The sequence below is a fragment of the Numenius arquata genome, chromosome 2 (genome assembly GCF_964106895.1).
Source record: "Numenius arquata chromosome 2, bNumArq3.hap1.1, whole genome shotgun sequence".
NCBI lineage: Eukaryota > Metazoa > Chordata > Aves > Charadriiformes > Scolopacidae > Numenius > Numenius arquata.
The window spans coordinates 124,669,867-124,686,960 of NC_133577.1; the positions used below are offsets into that span (position 1 = coordinate 124,669,867).

Consider the following 17,094-nt stretch of genomic DNA (forward strand, 5'->3'; position numbering starts at 1 on the left):
TAAGAAATTCCACCAAGATTAATAGGAGCTGCTAAAAAGCTCGAATAAGACTGGTTTCCCTATTGGGACTCCGGGGAAGAATTTGGCTTTGTTATTGATAGAGACCACAGATATCATCCCGGATGGAAAATACCGTCAGGAGCTGCAACTTATTTTTGTTCTCCTCTTACTCTGGTGCCATACTCATGTCTTCATGGAGTACAGAACTTAAGTGGGTTTTTCTGTACCGAATGACTTTTCAGTTTTACAAAACACTGTCTTATTGATGGATCTGATAGATACCACATACCGCGTTTCGATCGGTGCCACAGCTGTCCCTGGTTTCCATTCACTGATCTCCGCTGGGCATACACTGACTTGAAACTTGACTCGGCCGTTGCAAACATAAGACACGCTTTGCAGCAGTAAATGATTTCTCTCTCCTTTTCATTAAAGACCAAAAAAAAAAAAAAAAGAGATCTAGTCTGAATAGCAATCTATTGGAATGTACTTTCCTCTGATGCATTGTTACCACAAACCGCTGTTCCTGGCAGCCTGCAATTAGTACTGAAAAGCATCCACTGCTTTAAAGAGTTTCGTCTTTCAGCAGATAGTAAATATGATGTGTCTCTTTTGAGGGTCTGTGGTGGCAAGGCCAGGACGTTCCCTTACAATAGTTTGGCTTTTATTTCCTACTGTGCTGTTCAGTTGGAGATTGTCTCTGGAGACAATGCAGTTGAATGAAGCCTTGGTGATGAGTCTGGTCATCTTAATTTGCCTCTGCAGTCAACTACACAAGAGAGGGGGCTCTCCAGAGGGAAAGTCAGAATTTGATGGGCTGAAGTGCCCTTGGATGTGCTTACTTCTGCCACAAACACCTAAACTCCCTCTCTGGGAACAACTAGAAAGGTCATCATGAGAGCATGTTCTACATTACCTATCCTATAGGCAATCTATCAAACTAATCCTAATAGACTGCCGTATACACTTGCCAATGTACCTTGAACAACTCTAAAAATAAAAAGCCAACATCTCATCCTCCAGGATGGTTTCCGCAGTCCTGATGATTCTGGTTTGGCTTCCTGTCTTCAGGTTCGTACCACCTGGGAAATAAGGAAAATGGAAGTGTCATAGTGGGTCCAGGTCTCCAGTTTTACGTGGTTTCTGTGGAGGATACCCATAGAGTTGTGCCTGGGGTACAGCTCAGTGAGGGAGGGAGGATTGAGGGCCATTGGGATATGCAGGGATCTTGTTGGAACTGGTTCCAATACCATGCAAATGGATGAATTTCTTCTACTTTTCAAATATGCAAGAGGTTTCCTGCAAAGAAGAGTATTTGTATTATTATTCAGCTGCCTTGAGCAATATGCAGATTTATATTTCATTTGCAAGACCTAGAAATCTATGCAAAGAACTTGTGGTTCATGGAAATGACTGAATAAACACTCCCTTTTCCCCTATGGAGAAAATGAATCTATGTGGTGCTTCATGCTGGTAACACTAGACTATCTCTGGGCCCGGAGCTTGATTGCTGGTAGACACTGGTGGAGATGTGTGTTATGGCTCTTTGTCCCCTCTAGTGGATAAAGTCCTACCTACAAGGCTGGTCTTTCTAAGAGTTTGACCTGCATGAGACCTTGATTGCAGGAATATGACATCTTATGGAGAAGGGGCTGGCGTGAGCAGGACCACCACCCCACCACCCAGGGCTTCCAACTGGGTGAGCAGGGAGATCTTTGCTCCTCTGCTCTCGTATGAAGCACTCACCCCCGAGGTCCTGACTCAGACATGACTCAGTTTTTATTCAGGCAAAGCTCCCAGTAAAGCAAATCGCCATCGCCTTTGCCCTCTTCTCCACCGGTAGATCCCCAGTGGCTCTGCTGGTGCAGGCAAGGGGTCCCTGTGGGCAGCTGGGACATGCTAGCCCCTTGCACTTAAATAAACAGGTAGGCATCCTGTGAGATAGCAGGGTGGAGGGGGTACTAACAACCACACAAAAAACCCTGCAAGAAGCAAAGACCCTACCTCTGCACCTATTCCATATAAAGAACCTATATAAGTCAGTCATGCTTAAGATATTTCCATCTTTTCCTGTCTCTCTCACTCTCTTTGGCAAGAGGCATATGGAACTAATTATGAACAAAGGCCGATTGTTTTAATATTTAGAGTTTCCCACATCAAGCTGCTGGGTTTTTTCTTTGACTGGTTTTAATGCATGTGCATATGCTGAGCAGATACAGAGTTTCTCTTCTTTATTTTAAACGGTTGCTTTAATGTCACATCCCTAACACCTTCATCCTGGCTTTTGGACTTTGATCAAAACAAAATATTTTTAGTTTTGCATTAAAATGAGAACAATACATGGAGGAAGGGACTGGCTCCACAGCTCAGCAGATTTTGCTCTCCCAGCTAGACTGCTCCAAGGAAAAGAGCCTGGGCCAACATCTTTTCCGTTTTATAAGCTAATTCAGAATACCCCTATGGAGTTGGTGGATTGAGAAGCTCCCACTTTGCACACATTAACTCCAAACTGCATCTGGACCAGTACCTGTAACTGAGCATGGAAATGAACGCAATGTCCAAAACACATTCCTACAAAACCACAGAATCACACCTGGCTGCTTTGGGACAACTCCTGGTGTTGCAGAAAGTTTGTGGGAAGGGAAAAAATCTTTCCCACTTCCAAAACACTTGTGTACAATTTAGAGTGTAAATATAGTTTCAAACTTTTCTTCCAGAGAAAAGGAATATCATTGTCTGCTAGCCTCTAATGTGGTTTTGAGAGAGAAAAAAAAGTATACACTGAGACTGACTTTGTTGAGACAACATTTCCCAGTTATAAGTTATAGACAGCTCCAATATAATACTTTTTATAAATGCACGTAGAAGCTGTAGGCATCACCAAGCAGGCTTTTACTGATACCTATGTGCACAGTCGTGAGTGTGAGTGGTAATGTCTGTTCTTTCTACTTATACACGCACTGCACTACGCCACACACACCACCTAGCCTGAACCGGTGAGTGCTCGTGTTTAACTGAGCAGCCCAGAGGATCTGTCCGAGCCCTGGGTATGTGCTTTCCAACCTCTAGGAGAGAGGAATCTCTGAACGTAGGATTTAACATTAATCTCTGCACCAGATGGTGATACACCAGATATTCTTTTTAAGGTGAACATGTGATCTACTGTACAGCAAACCAGAGGGGTCTGCAGTCACATGGCAAAATGTATAATAACTCTGATAGAGCTTTGATTAGACAACTGACCTGGTTACCATCTGTAGCAACAAGAAGCAAGCTTGACATTTTTGGAGCATTCTCCCCAGAAGCTTAATTCTTCCACCTCTCTGGCACAGTAATCCCGCTGAGCAAACTACACCGAGAAACAGAAGGAAGCTAAAGATACGCTGCTTGAAGCATGTTGTTAAGGTTACAAGGCTTGGGTTTTCCTTTTCCTTTTTTTTTTTTTTTTTCCCTTTTCCCCCCCCTCCTTCTTTCAAACAAGCCACATCTTGACTCATATGGTCTGATGTGAAAACCCACTCAGCTATTTGATAGTTGGGAAATCTAGATGAGACTGTAAGTTATTTCAAAGGAAGCCTGTGTGTGCAGTGAACTCTCTCTCGCTCTCACACACACACACACACACACACACACGAGTTTCAGCTCTGCACTATGGTAGTACAGACAGCTGTGACTCCGGGTAGGACCCGAAGACTTTTATTCAAAATACCATATGGATCACTGAGGAGACGCAGTGTGGAAAGGGTAAGCCTTGATTTCTTTGTCCTGAATGCATGCCCAGAGGATGAGGAGGGTACCATTCAATAGCAGTTGTCTGCCCGGTTAGTAGTCAGAGCTAATAGAGGTTATGTCACCGTGTGTAGAAATTACTACTGGTGTATGCCATGGTGTGTAGAAATTACTATTGATGGGACCTGTATGGTGATGAATGGGAATCAGTCCTAGTCAGAGGCTGCGTGATAACTTGGGGTAGTAATCAGTGACAGCAGGAACAGTAAGATTATATGCAGCAATTAAAACTTCTTAAAGGCTCTGTGATAGTATTTGGAGGTATTAATTTCTGAAAAGGATCATTTCTAATAATCAGGACTCATTGAGACAGTGGGACGGCATACGGCAGCACCGACCTGTAGCAGTGGGGAGTTAATAATAATTATGTCAAATAATGAATACCGGTGGAAAGCTTGGGGTGATGTGGAAGGGCTCTGTGTGAATGAACATAGACACAGATGCCCACTAGCATCTGTCCCAGCAGAGATGTATAGCAAGCAGTATGGGCTGTACAGCTCAGGATGTGTTGCTCTGCTTGGTGCCAGCCCAGGTGACACAGTTGGGTGGCAGTCCCTTGCCAGCCAAGCTGACGCTGTTGCTTTCTTGCTGTAGCAGGCGTAGCAGGGGGTCCCGGGGAAAGCTGTAATTATGTCATTAATTTCCTGAATGCACGTTGTCTTAGCGGCAGCGCCCCGGGGACCAGGGTGTGTGTGTCAGGGGGGAAGTCCCATGGCTTTGAAGATAGACAGGCTGACACAGAGGCGGTGTCTGGGACACGGGTCTCGGCTCAGAGTGATGCACACCTGCGGAGCACACACCGAGCCATTCAGGCTGCCTTTGCCTGGCAAGATGCCTCTGCCGGAGCTGGCAGGAGTGGCATGGTCCCCCCGGGGGACAGGGACACCTCACACACCCCCTCCTCTTGTCACTGAAATGGTGCTGGGCTCAAGGGGATGGACACAATCTGCATGCTCCTGGCCACAGGGGGTTTAGGCAGGGTGTCCCAGGGGTGGGTGAGGGATGCTGCACCCACTGGTCCATCGCTGGTGGCATGTGTAGAAGCTCTAGAAGCCCAGAGAGGCTCAGAGTTGCTTCGCGTGGGACTGAGGGAAACCTTTGCTCGAGGCATCTGTTTTGCTGAAAAGAAGTTTCTGCGGGAGCTGAAGCCACCTGTGAGTTACTTCGAGTCTGTTGCACATGTCACTCAAACAAAAAATCTGGTTTTGGATATTTCAAATAATTTTTTTTTCCCAATTTTTCTTTCAGAGTGCAATTTCATTTGGATGAATGCATTCTTTTTTTTTAAGGGATATGAAAAAAAATTCTCAAAAATTAAATGCAGGTCAAAAACTGTTTCAGTTAAAAATAAAGTCTTTCTTTTTGTTTGTTTTTCTTCCCTCTCCATTTGGCAGAAGGGAAAGCAGAATAACTTTGTGTCAACCTGAAACATATTTTCTTTGCCTTTCCAGTCCGTCAAGCAAACCAAAGATAATCAATTATTCACACAGCTTTGGTCTGCTATTGTTTGATCGTTGTTTGTTGCCTTGGAGTGCATTCAGAAATGTCCCTCCTGGTAAATTCGGGCTCTGTGGTTCAAGATGCTGGTTCTTAGAGGGGCCCAGGGCAGGCAATCCTGCCTCCAGCCTTAACCTGCTTTGGGGACCTTGTCCCCTGTACAGTGCCCAGCACGGCTGTAACATCGGCCAGTGTTCCCTCCTCTGCTGTTCAACTGCTGTTGCTGACCCAGGTCACAAGAGGTGGGTTGGCACCTGGTGGCTTTGCAGCTCCCCTTGAAAGTGTGGGGTGTCAAAGAGCCTGGTGTCTCCTTCAAAGGTGGCTTCCCACAAGGTGACAGATGATTTTTTGGCCAGAGCAAGCTCTCGGCTGCTGTGGGGCCACCATCCTGTGCTGCTGGTGGCCACAGCAGGTCCCTCCCCATCTGGAAAGGCTCATGCTTTCACACAGACCATGCCTGAGACTGATAAGCCTAGAGAGAAGTCATATAACAGTGTGGAAAATAGGATACCACCCTCCTCCATGCACGTACACATCCCCTTTGGAAAAATGCTATCCATACTGACCTACCTGAGCAGCAGCTGCCCAAATCTTTGCTTTGCTGTGTGGATTAGTCCATGTGATGGAGAGGTGTCAAAACCAGCAGTGTTGTCACAGGGTGTTTTCAGGAGGTAATCCCATGGTGGGGAGTAAGGGAGAGCATGGAAATACCTGCAGAAGAAGGTGTAGGAGAAGGAGGATATATTTATATAGGAGGCAAGAATGGGTGCATAAGGATGACCAGCGCTGCAGGGGACTTGGCAGTGTGTACATACTTAATAGCTCCACACATAGCCCAAGTGACCGGCTGCTGTCGGGGGCAGAGGGGGGTGTTGTTTTATTTTCACTCACATCCACAGTTTATTTCTCTCCTTCCCACTTCTTGACCTAAGGTTGGGGTGGTTTAGTCTTCTTGTCAGGCAAATGCTGGAGCCTTGCTATAAGAATTGCCAGAGGATTTGGTAGGATAGTTTTTGCAGCCAGCTATTTTTTGTCCTAAATCTCTGGCCTTGCCATTACTCTCTCCACCTCTTCACAGAGTTGCCCCATCAGGCACCTGGCCCATGAGGTTGTGGTCGACCTGGCTGAAGCATGCATCATGCTCTCTCTCCCTGGAACCCCCCACCAGCTAGAGGTGGCAGGGCAGATCCCTTGCACCTGGGCTCCTGAAGCCACACAGAAGCTGTGTTTCTAAGTTCAGAGTCCACAAAATCCCACTGCAGCAGTGAAAGAGACCGAAATATGGTACCAAGTGAGCAAGTTTCACATGTAAAGTCTGAGATGTGAGAGATCCGTGCAACCCATGGCATGCACCCAGCAGAAGAGAAGGTTTTACAAAGGCTTTTACCAGACCAAATAAAAAAGGGCAGTGCTAAATATTAGTAGGTATGGCACGGAGACCCCCAAACATCACAGCTGAGGCAGAATTATTTTTTGTGCCGTGTGACACATCAGCAGCCAGTGTCAGGACTTAGACATGAGTTGGGTTCATCTAAGTCAATGCTGATGTCAATGGGACATCTACATCCTGGTCAGCATCTTGGTTTCTACCTTTGGGATCACTGCAGAGGCAGTTAAAATACTCTGCAGGGGTTGCAGAGGCGGTCCCCTAAACACCCATGTTTTGTTGAATTCGTAATTCCTTAAACCCCTGCCAGCTCTCCTTTAGCCAGCATATATAGGGACACCTTGGTCAGAAGAGGACTCCCCCCAAAACCAGGCAACACGAATCCCATCCCTAACACAGAGCCCTCCCCACCAGATCTTCCTTCCCTGGGTCTCCTTCCCCCACCAGTAAACAAGCACGTTAAATATGTAGCCCTTTCTCCCTCTGCATTATTAATGTGAGACGGTTTATGCCCGCGAGCTATCTTTATTATATCCATGTGCTGCGGATGTGTGTGAGAGGAAGATGAATAGAGTCCTGCTAATGCCTAACAAATGCCTAGCACCATTCAGAGATTTTTTTTTTTTTTCTGCTGTTGCAAGGCACTGGTAAAGAAGAACACATATTTACTCCTTCTCTCAAGACCTCACTGGCTATTTTCCAGCCACGGGAATGTTTCTCACCACAAACACAAGGTTTTTTGAGTTAGAAAGCCCAGAGAAAACATGTAGCATTCTTGTATTAAAAAAAGAACAAGTCTGCCCTCTCTTCTGCCTTTAAGGCTCAAAGGATGGTACTACGGATGCTGTGTGAAAAGGAAGACCATCTCCAGACTAAATGAAGTGCTGTAAGAAACAAATCAAGCTGGGAGAGATATGGCTGGAAAAGCCATTTTAAATTAAGCCTTGCAGTCTGCACCCCAGCTTTAGGTCCCAGCTCTCAGCTATGGTAAATTAAAGGCCCTGTGCCCAATTGTGTCAGCGGATGTTTGCAGCTCAGCAGGATTTTAGTCCAGATTGCTTTTTTATTTCTTGTGCCTCCAAAGAAGATAAGCTAAGATTAAAAATGCGGACAGAGCCCCAAGCCAGAACTCCACTGTCCATTACACAAGTGTAAATCTACACCAATGCTTGGCTGAGACTGGTATTTACCTATGACACTTCCTCTCTGAATGGATATCCATGAACACTCATTCATATCATGACTTTAAAACACACCAGGCAGAGATAAATCCGTAAATGGATATTTATTGCCATAGAAAACAGATGGCAGAAGACAAAGCTCCCATGTTCTTATCCCAAGCTGCAAGCACGTTAAGAATGTGGCAGGAAACGTCATTCCTCCTATAAATAAATTTCTCTTGAGAAGAGAGAACCCAGGGCTGAAAAGAAAAAAATTAGTCTTTCTGCTCTGCAGGCCAAGTCTGAGGCAGGTTTTCCCACGCTATTCTGCAGCTTATGGTGACCTTTGCTTTTGGCAAGAGAGGAGGTTGCCTTCAAGCAAACCCAGCAAAAAGAATTTGGGTACATCTTGCTGCTGTACTGTATCTACCAGTGCTTTTACTACTCTGAGTTATTGATTTTCCTTTCCTACTAAACAAAGCATAATTTAACATTTGGCTTGTTATTAATAATTTTTCCAGCATGGGTTCAAGAGCAAAGTGGTCAGAAACCTCTCACACCGAGGGCTGTAGTGCAAGGCAAAGCAGATCTGGTGGCGTTCATGGTGGAGTGGTCCTCATTTGTTAAACCCCCTCGTGCAAGTCTCTGTGAGTGATGCTGCGAGCACTCCTTCTGACACCACAACTAAGTGTATGCTTCAAGGGAAGTTGATCTTTCCAGTTCACACTATTTACTTGCAAACCCTTACACTGTTATGCAGGTTCTGCAGACCTTTGCTTAGCACCTTCAGTGACATTTTTTTGGACGGGTCTCTTACCTTGACAGTATCCCTGCCAATCTGATAGACTGCCGAGGTGACAGCAGAGTTACTCAGATACTGTGGATAACAAAAGAACAGCAGATAATTGAGTATGGAAGTTGTCCAAGAGAGAAGAGAGACCTTGAAACAAGGAACTCCTGTAGTCTTAGCTTTATTCTGGAAGCCACTCAAGTCTCAAGGTGATGAAACCAATATACAAACTTAGAGTGGTGAAAAAAAAAAAAAACAGCATTTTGCAACAAACTTTATTTGCAATGAATTATTCACCAGCCCTATAGACAAATAATTGTGTCCAAAAAAATAAGAGGATAAGCTTAAGTAGCAAAACTGTCACCTGTATAATGCTCTGATATAATCACTTGTGACTGCCGAAACATCAATTTTATCTGCTTCGTCTGAGCTTTATCTTTTCTGACCTGTTCACAAGTATTTTGGAGGAATTTGTTTAATTTGAACTCTACCTAGACAGATAAGTGCTTGGTGCACCCTCTCAGGTGTCTGGAAGTTGTAATATTTTGTGACACTTCTAAAAGGTGTAACAAATAAAAACAGACTTTCCTGTGAAATGGATCAGGAGCTGTGCCAGACTTTATCCCCTCAAAATGGATGCAGGTTAACGGTGCAAGAGGTGAGAGCACGGCAGCGGCTAATGGATAGTGACTGGTGAACTCGGCAGAGTTCGGAGCTGTGATACTGCTCAAATTGGCTTTCAAATGGTTGGAGCTTAATTGAATTCTCAGAAGCTTTTCAAGGCCTGGAGACCTCACAAGCAGAGGCTCTGCTGTGAAATTTCCAGTGCTTCGGATTCTTATTTTGATCAGAAAGTGAAAAGCTTTTTTCATTACAGTTTGGCATTTGCTGCCTTCACGTTGGCCAGACCCTGAGACAGCAAGGGTAGGTCAGTGGACAGAGCAAGGGCAAGCCAGGGGACAGAGGTTGGGAGCCAGAAATGAGCCAAACATTTCGGGTTTGGGTGAAGGGAAGGGGGGGGATCATGTGAATCAAGTTATAAAGCCTTGGAGGAGGTGGAAAGGCTCCTGTAGTTCATAGACCCTTTTGGTCATCCAGCCAATAAGCCTGCTTAAAGGGCTTTCTCAGGTACCATGCCCGGATCATGCCCCCACCAGCAACCCAAAGCTCAAGAGTTATGGTAGTTTAGCACCAGAGTACTTTGCCTTGAGGTAGTGCTCTAGAGCTGAAAAGGCAAGAACTTACCATCCTGACAAGGAAGTTCCTGGATAGGTTTCTCCATACAGAGACTGTGTTTCGTGCAAGGTTGGCCAGTGATAGATAATGCAAAGCGGTAGCTTGTGTATCTGAAATATCTTCCAACCTGCCCTACCCTGAAGACATACTCCTAACTCAGCTTCTGGCCAGGATTTATCCCTGGAAGGGTTTAGACATGCCTTCAGTTGGGTTTTAAACTCCAGACACAGAAAGACTTTGTGAATTCCTGATCCGCTTAAATGCTGTTTCAACAATTTCCTGAACTAACAGCATTTTCATACAAGTACGATGTACGCCTTGTTCCTGTTCTTAATTTCTTGGTCAATTTTTTTCATCCATTTAGGTCGGGTTACTGTAAGTTTATGGGGAAAAAAACACAGCCCAACCCCAAACCAGTGAATGAGCAACAAACTAAGCCTTCATAGAGCTTTTCCATTTTCACTCTTCGAATATCTTTGGTCCAGACCAGGCACCAACAAAAGGCTGGTTAAACAGCAGCAGTGACTTCAGTGAAGCTCACAGTCACCAGGGCCCCTATAACCAGATTGATAGAAATCATGAAAGAGGCTGTTCTGACTAAAAGGAAATCTGTTCTGTAAATAGTTGCACAGTTTCTATTTTGCTGATTGAAAAAGTTCGGGAAGTTGGATTTAGATTTCAAACATGCTTCTAAGCTTCTGGTCAAACTTTCTGTCTGAGCTTAGCTTATTTCCTGGTGAAGCATATATTATCCTCATTGTCTCAATCATTTCTAATGGCTTCAAAGAAACGGTGACTTTTCATTCTACCGGCAGATGGATACGAGTGATTCTTATGCTTTAATTTTTCCTGTTGGGACAAAGTATCAAACTCTCCAAATTGCAAAGGCAAGGAGGGCAATTAGTCTCCACTTCCCAAAGATACCACATGAAAAGCTTTTGAAAAGATAATGGGCTGCAAATGATGTGATTTAGTCACCCGCACGCACTCTACAATCCAGCTGTACTTCTGGAATATATTTAGAAGGTGTAATTATGGTAGTGCACGCTTTGAAGTAAGTGAGCAAGTTTCTTAACTGAGGTTGACATTCATTTTAGTTTCTAGCACTCCCTTTATAAAAGCCAGCACGTCTTGATGGGGTGGGACCATGGACATTTATTTTCTCTCCAGGTTTTGCATCATCATAGATTAGGTAAACTCCGTGTGAAACAATAGCTAAGGACTGATAATCTGCAATTAATGTTTCTACATTAAGCATCTACCCTTTGGAGATCTATGTGCAGAACAAGTACCACTTTACTGTTGTACCATTTTAGTTCAGAATAGAAATCACTGCAAGAGTGAACCAAATTGGTCTTAACTCAAAAGTTTCTGCTACAGGGAGCTTCCACCCTGCCAGCTCCCAACAGATGAGTGACAGGATGAGATGTGTTTTGGAGAAGCTCATCTAAGAGACATTAAAGGTAGGGGTTTATGTTCTTGCTAGCGTGTATTTCCCATGTCACCTCCATTCCACTTGTACCTTCAGCCAGCCTACATTTACAAGTTTGTCATGCAAATTTTTTAATTTTTGTTACCTTTTTAGGCCTCTAAATCTCTTCATCTCTCTCCCTCCTTTCCTTGGAGAGAGAGGTGGGGGATAGCATCTGTCATTCACTTCAGTGGTTGGTCTGGCCCAACCCACGACATTCAGTAGTCAAAGAGAGAGAGTAATGTGTGTCTTCTGGTGACAACTCATCCTCATATCTTCAAAAACGATTTAGGATGGGATCAATTGCCCTCTGTGTCGACATCCATCTTCCATTAACTGTAGAGGGAGTAAAAGCCTTTCCAATCAGAGGAGATGAACACAGTGCCATGTCTGTACTGCATGCCTACTCCTGGAGACCTGATCCAGATGGGGCATTCAGCCTAGCCCAGCCCAAATGTGAACATCCCCACAACAGACGTCTGACCCTATAACTGTGTGTTCACTAGCTCTACACATGGCCCTATGAATCTTTGGTTTATCAGCCCAGAGTTTGTCCCAAAAAGCCCTGCGCTACCACCTCCAAGAGCTGTGGGACTTGTGGGAGAAATTGTCTGTCCTCAGAGGGGAGTTCTACGGGGCATGTGCACTGCAAAACAGATGGGCTGTACCCCCTTTTAGAGAAGATACAAATAAATTTCACAGCCTGGAAATCCACTCAGCTCATTCATGCTGGAACCACTCTACACTTCTCACAGCTTTTCATTTGCAGAAGATCAGATGAGCAAGGTTTGGCTCTGTGTAGTTTTTCTTTTAGTCAAGGCTTGCAAGTACCATGCAAACCTGCATGCTGGCAATAAGTGCACCTCTTGCAATATAGTTTATCGATTTTTCAGAAAACTAGGTGGGTACCATTGGCTCTACCAAAAGGTGTCAACAGTGGCATCCTTCTGGTTGCCCTGCCCTCATAGCCATTGTGGTGGCCTGCTGTTCCTCGAGATGAGGCTGGAAGATTGTAGCATAACATGATGACTATGTTGTCTTTGGAGTCAGACCCAGGCAGAAGGCGTTGCTTCCTTATCACTGTGGATTGCTAGAACATTGTCTAAGTCCCAGCAAAGCTAAAACTTTTGTCATAAGACCAGCAACACAAGCTCTTGTCCATCATATGGATGACTCCATCAGATGTAGAGCAGGTGCAAAACAGCAGGGTCCCGGGCTCCAGCATCCTCTCTGTGGCCTTGAGACAGTGTTTGCAAAAGCAGCCATTCAATTTTAGAGCCTTTGTGTTTGAGTTGGTTTTGGGGAGCTCATGGTGCTCACTGTTTCTTTTGGAGATTGTCGTGGTTTTGGCTGAATTTACCAAAACCGGACCGACAGATGGCCCTTCACCCCCCCTCCCTTCCCCCCCCTAAAAGAGGAGAGAGGAGGAGAAAGAGATAAGGAGATTCAGAAGTTTAGAATGAACTAAACTACTTTAATGAAGAATTACTATTAAAATAAAAATAAAGATGAAAATAATGAAATAGATACAATATATACAAAACCGTATCAAGCTCCCAGGATGACAGTCACATCACCGGCAGGCACTGGGGAAGTCCCAGACTGGACTCAGTGATGGATGGGAACTGGATTCCAGCTCTGGAGTCAGGAACACACAGATCGGGATCAAAGGCAGATGAACAGACAGAGTCCTCTCTGGACGTCGGCCATCGCAGGAAGGGGGCTGACCCTTTGATCCCTCAGCCTTTGTACTGAGCATGGGGCAGATGGGATGGAATACCCCAGTTGGTCAGGTTTGGGTCACCTGTCCTGTCCACTCCTCCCCACCGATGTGACCCCTCTACGTTTTTTCCGTTTCTGACCCTCTAAGGGAGCAAGTAACAAAATTGGCTGACCTTGGTTGTTATGGCAATAAGGATAAGCAAGGGCCTCTCTGCATACCATTCCTTGGCATGGAGCACAAACATTGGTCTTATCATTCTGAGAACGAGCAGTTTTCTCCACAATATGCCGTTAATTTCAGAGAGTTAGAAGAGGCCTAGCTGGGATGTAAAGTTACAGAACAGAAAATTGGTTCAGTTTTACTTCAAACCGGGACAGAGATGTGTGTCCAGAGATCCTGAGGGAATGTCTGAACCTATTCTGAAGGACAACGCCATAGCCATCTTCCAGGTTAGTCTTCTGTGTTTACATGCTTGGAGGTTTGAAGTAAGGGCACCAGAAGTAGATCATTAAAAATGCACAGTGCGGTTTTATGACCAAGGACTTAGTAAAATGCCAGATACCTCACCTGAGTACTGGGCAGCTGGGGAGATAGGAAAGGATACTGTACTTGCACCCTCTCCAAAGGCCTCTCTTTCATTGCAGGATAGATATAATCTGACATTCAAAGCAATATATCTCATATCAGTTCTTTCTGCATGTCTGTATTTACTGCATCTGAAAGGGTTTGGCTGGGTGACAGCACTGTGAGATGCTCAGGGGAAGAGCACAGGATCAGTGCGCTCCCCTGATCAGTGTGATCCATAAGAAATTACCACTCTTCAGAGAGGAGAATGCCAATGCCCTTTTCCTCCTCCACAGTACTCAAAAAAAGCTCTCCAACATCTTGCTTTTGTTAATCCTTTTGCTGTACATTCGGTAGCCATGGTATGTCTCTAACCACAAGGCTTCTCCTGCTTAGTTTGTAATATTATCCATGATGCTTTGGAGCATCTTAGGAAGCTAAATGAGGATGGCAACAAGTGACTTTCTGTCGTTCAGGCTTCCCTTAATCATTCTTAATGCACCAACAGACAGAGGGGAGGAGGAGGAGCAAGGTTAAAACCCCACAGGTAGTTTGTCCTCATTTTCACAGAAAACCAAGAAAAGTGAGTTGCAAATGTTTCACAGGCTCTCCTTTCCTCAGAGCTGAGCTCAAAGCTGTTACCGTTGCCTGAGGGCAGAGCCTGGAGTTCCCAGTTTTTGAAAATACCATCCAAGAAAACCTGTCAAAGCTATTATGATGGATGGGCTATTGCAAGGGGAAAGCTTGGCAATCTTAGGTCACAATTTAAAATAATTCCTTATAATATATTGGGCTTTACATATTACAAAGTCTCCAAGGCCATTGATCCTCTCCAGACTTCTGCAAGACCCAGCCAGTGCTATTGTTCCTTCTTGGCAGCCAGGATGCTCTCAGGGTAAAAGCCAAGGTGAACCACCGACACCATGCAAATCTGGGTGTGTTTGAAGCAGGATAAAACTTCAGGTCTCCCATTAGCTGGAAGTGCACATCCACACTCCCTTCCTCCCTCTTCAGCATCTCTCCACCCAACCCATCCTTGCAAACCACACGAGGGACTGGGAGGAGGCTTTTCTAATTTTCATAATTTCCACTCTGAAATGTTGGAAAGCTTCCTTTTTCCATCCTGGACTTTGCTGTAATGCAGCCATCGTGTATCCTCCTGTAAACTTTCAAATGCACCAATAGTGGCAGTTTCCTGCAGATGAAAAAGGGTTTGCTTCAGTTACAGCAAGTGGGAACCCGGCCAAGAAGAGTCATAAAATGAGAGGACGTTGATTTTTAAAAGCATAGTTATGTTAGTGCATTCCAATGCATCCAATCAGTCACTGGAGAGTGCTTAAAGTGGCCTTGGGGCCAAGCTCCAGCTTCTGGAGGATGGTGTCAGGGGAAAGATAAGCAGGCTGATGCCAGCGGATGATCTAGCCCCTTTTCCTTACAATCAGTCACAGCAGACTGCCTGGTGCTGGCCAGACTCTGGGCTGCAGCAGCATTTTGAAAGCTTTTCATTCCTGAGCTTTGTTTTATTCTGATCCACAGATGCTGGTACCCGCCCTAGACTGGAAGGGAAATTGCTGAAAGATTCAGGACAAGGGTGTAGGCAGCATGAATATTTTCCTGCAAAGGCCAAGAGATACTGTGAGGTCTGTGAACATCCCCTTCAGAGCCCAGCACTGGTGTTTTCTCTGAAGTCAGCACCTTCCCTTCCCCAAGAGTCCTCTATTTAAGGGGCTCAAGGTGAAAGGACCCCCATCTTGAAGGGAAGGGAGCAAAAAAATTTCTGAAAGTTGGCACCTTTTAGAGAAACTCCAGATGGAAACCCACAAATCCAGACAGGATGAATCACTTGAAGACGGATCAGGAATCTTCTGCAGCCCAGTACATGTACCACCGTGCTGTTGCACACAGGCTCTGTCCCATGAGGTCAGTGTTTTGCAAGGAGAGACTGCAGGACTGCTCCCAGATTCCCCGGACACTGGCCTCCAAGAAACCCTTCGTTGTTTGTGTTTCATAATGATTGCCCATTGGGAAGGCACTGACCATCTCTCCCTCCTTGTTCCTAGCTTGCAATGCCAAGAAATAGCAGCATGAAAAGGTCCGTGTTCTCTTATCCTGGAATGAACTGACCACGTCCGGTCAGACAGGGACAGAGCCTAGAATACCATCTACATGGGCTTTTCGTTCCCATGACAGTTTCCTAGTCAGAGCTTGAGTAAACATGAGGTCATCACCAATTTATAATTGCTGAGATTTATGTCTCTCCTGATCATATTTTTATAGAAGCAGCAATATGCTTTCATTCCTGCTATTCTGCCCATATCTTAATCAATCTTCTGACAAAACCAAACACCCTATTTTGAAATCAAACAGATTCACAGAGGGTGTTCCCTGCTAAGGCAGTGATTCTTGTCTGACTGGACCACTGCCCTGTGCAGTGTTGATTTTGGTGGACATCAGACATAAATCTTCCCAAAGACTGTTTCTCTCACTGTACAGAATAAGAGCCCTATTGTTACAGCTACAATGCATTTGGGGCACATCTCTGTTGCCCTTTAGACCAAGGCAGCCGCTGTTCTCATCGCTGAGAATGTTTCATGTTTCATCTCCTTTTCATGACAGAGCAGAGTGGTCCCACGCACCATACCTGGGGGAGATGAGGGTGGTGGGATTGTTGCTCTCTGTCCCCTCTTTTTGGCTGAGCAATGGCTTGGAGGAGTGTTGATACCAAAGCTTAGGCAAAAGTACCATGATGGAAATGTGCTGTCATTTATGCTCTTCCTGAAACCTGCAATAACCCAAATGAGGTCAGTCAGGACTAACTTTGTCTTAAAGTGCCTGGTTCACAGAGACCAACACCTTGGCTTTAAAAAGGAATTTTTTCCTGGCTTTGCAAGGTTGTGGCATGGCTTTGTCAGTTAATGCCTGTCCGTGATGAAGCTGAACCCCAGTTCCTATCCTTACTGTCAGGGGCCTTCAGAAGTGGTAAGTGTTTCTTCAACCCATGTGTGCATGGCTCGTTAAGGGCAATGGACCACACACTGCCAATACTTGTCTGTGAGGTGAAGGCAGTCATGGAGAGACCAAGAACAGCTCACCATCCTAAACAGAGATAGAGTGGGAGATGAATCAGGGCAACATAACACCAAGAGCCATGACTGCACTTCAAAAGACTGCCAGTTCCATGGGAGCTTCATGTCTGGGTAGCGCTTGTGCTCTGACTGAATTGCATCTGGAGTCACATGGGGTGTGTGTTGTGTGGGACCTACAGGAGAGGACATAGCATGGCATTTCAGGCTGACACGAAGGGCTGTGTCACATATGGCCTGGTGGGAACTGCCCAGAAGAAATGAGGGCAATCTTGTATGTGGTTCAAAGAGAATTGCATGGATGGAATATATGGCCTTAAGCAATGAAGAATCGAGTTTATTTCAACCACATAAAGCTATTCAACTTGTGAACAACATTAGCTGGGTTTTGATC

General features: G+C 45.2%; 1 protein-coding gene across 1 annotated transcript in view; it reads left to right on the forward strand.

Annotated features, from left to right (window-relative positions):
- Nucleotides 1–3,651: 3,651 nt before the first annotated feature.
- Nucleotides 3,652–17,094, forward strand: part of FRMD4A (FERM domain containing 4A) — a 213,325-nt gene continuing 199,882 nt past the window's right edge. Inside the window, exon 1 of the mRNA XM_074161740.1 lies at nt 3,652–3,744. Within this exon, the coding sequence (XP_074017841.1) occupies nt 3,652–3,744 (93 nt within the window). The remainder of the gene's footprint in view (nt 3,745–17,094) is intronic.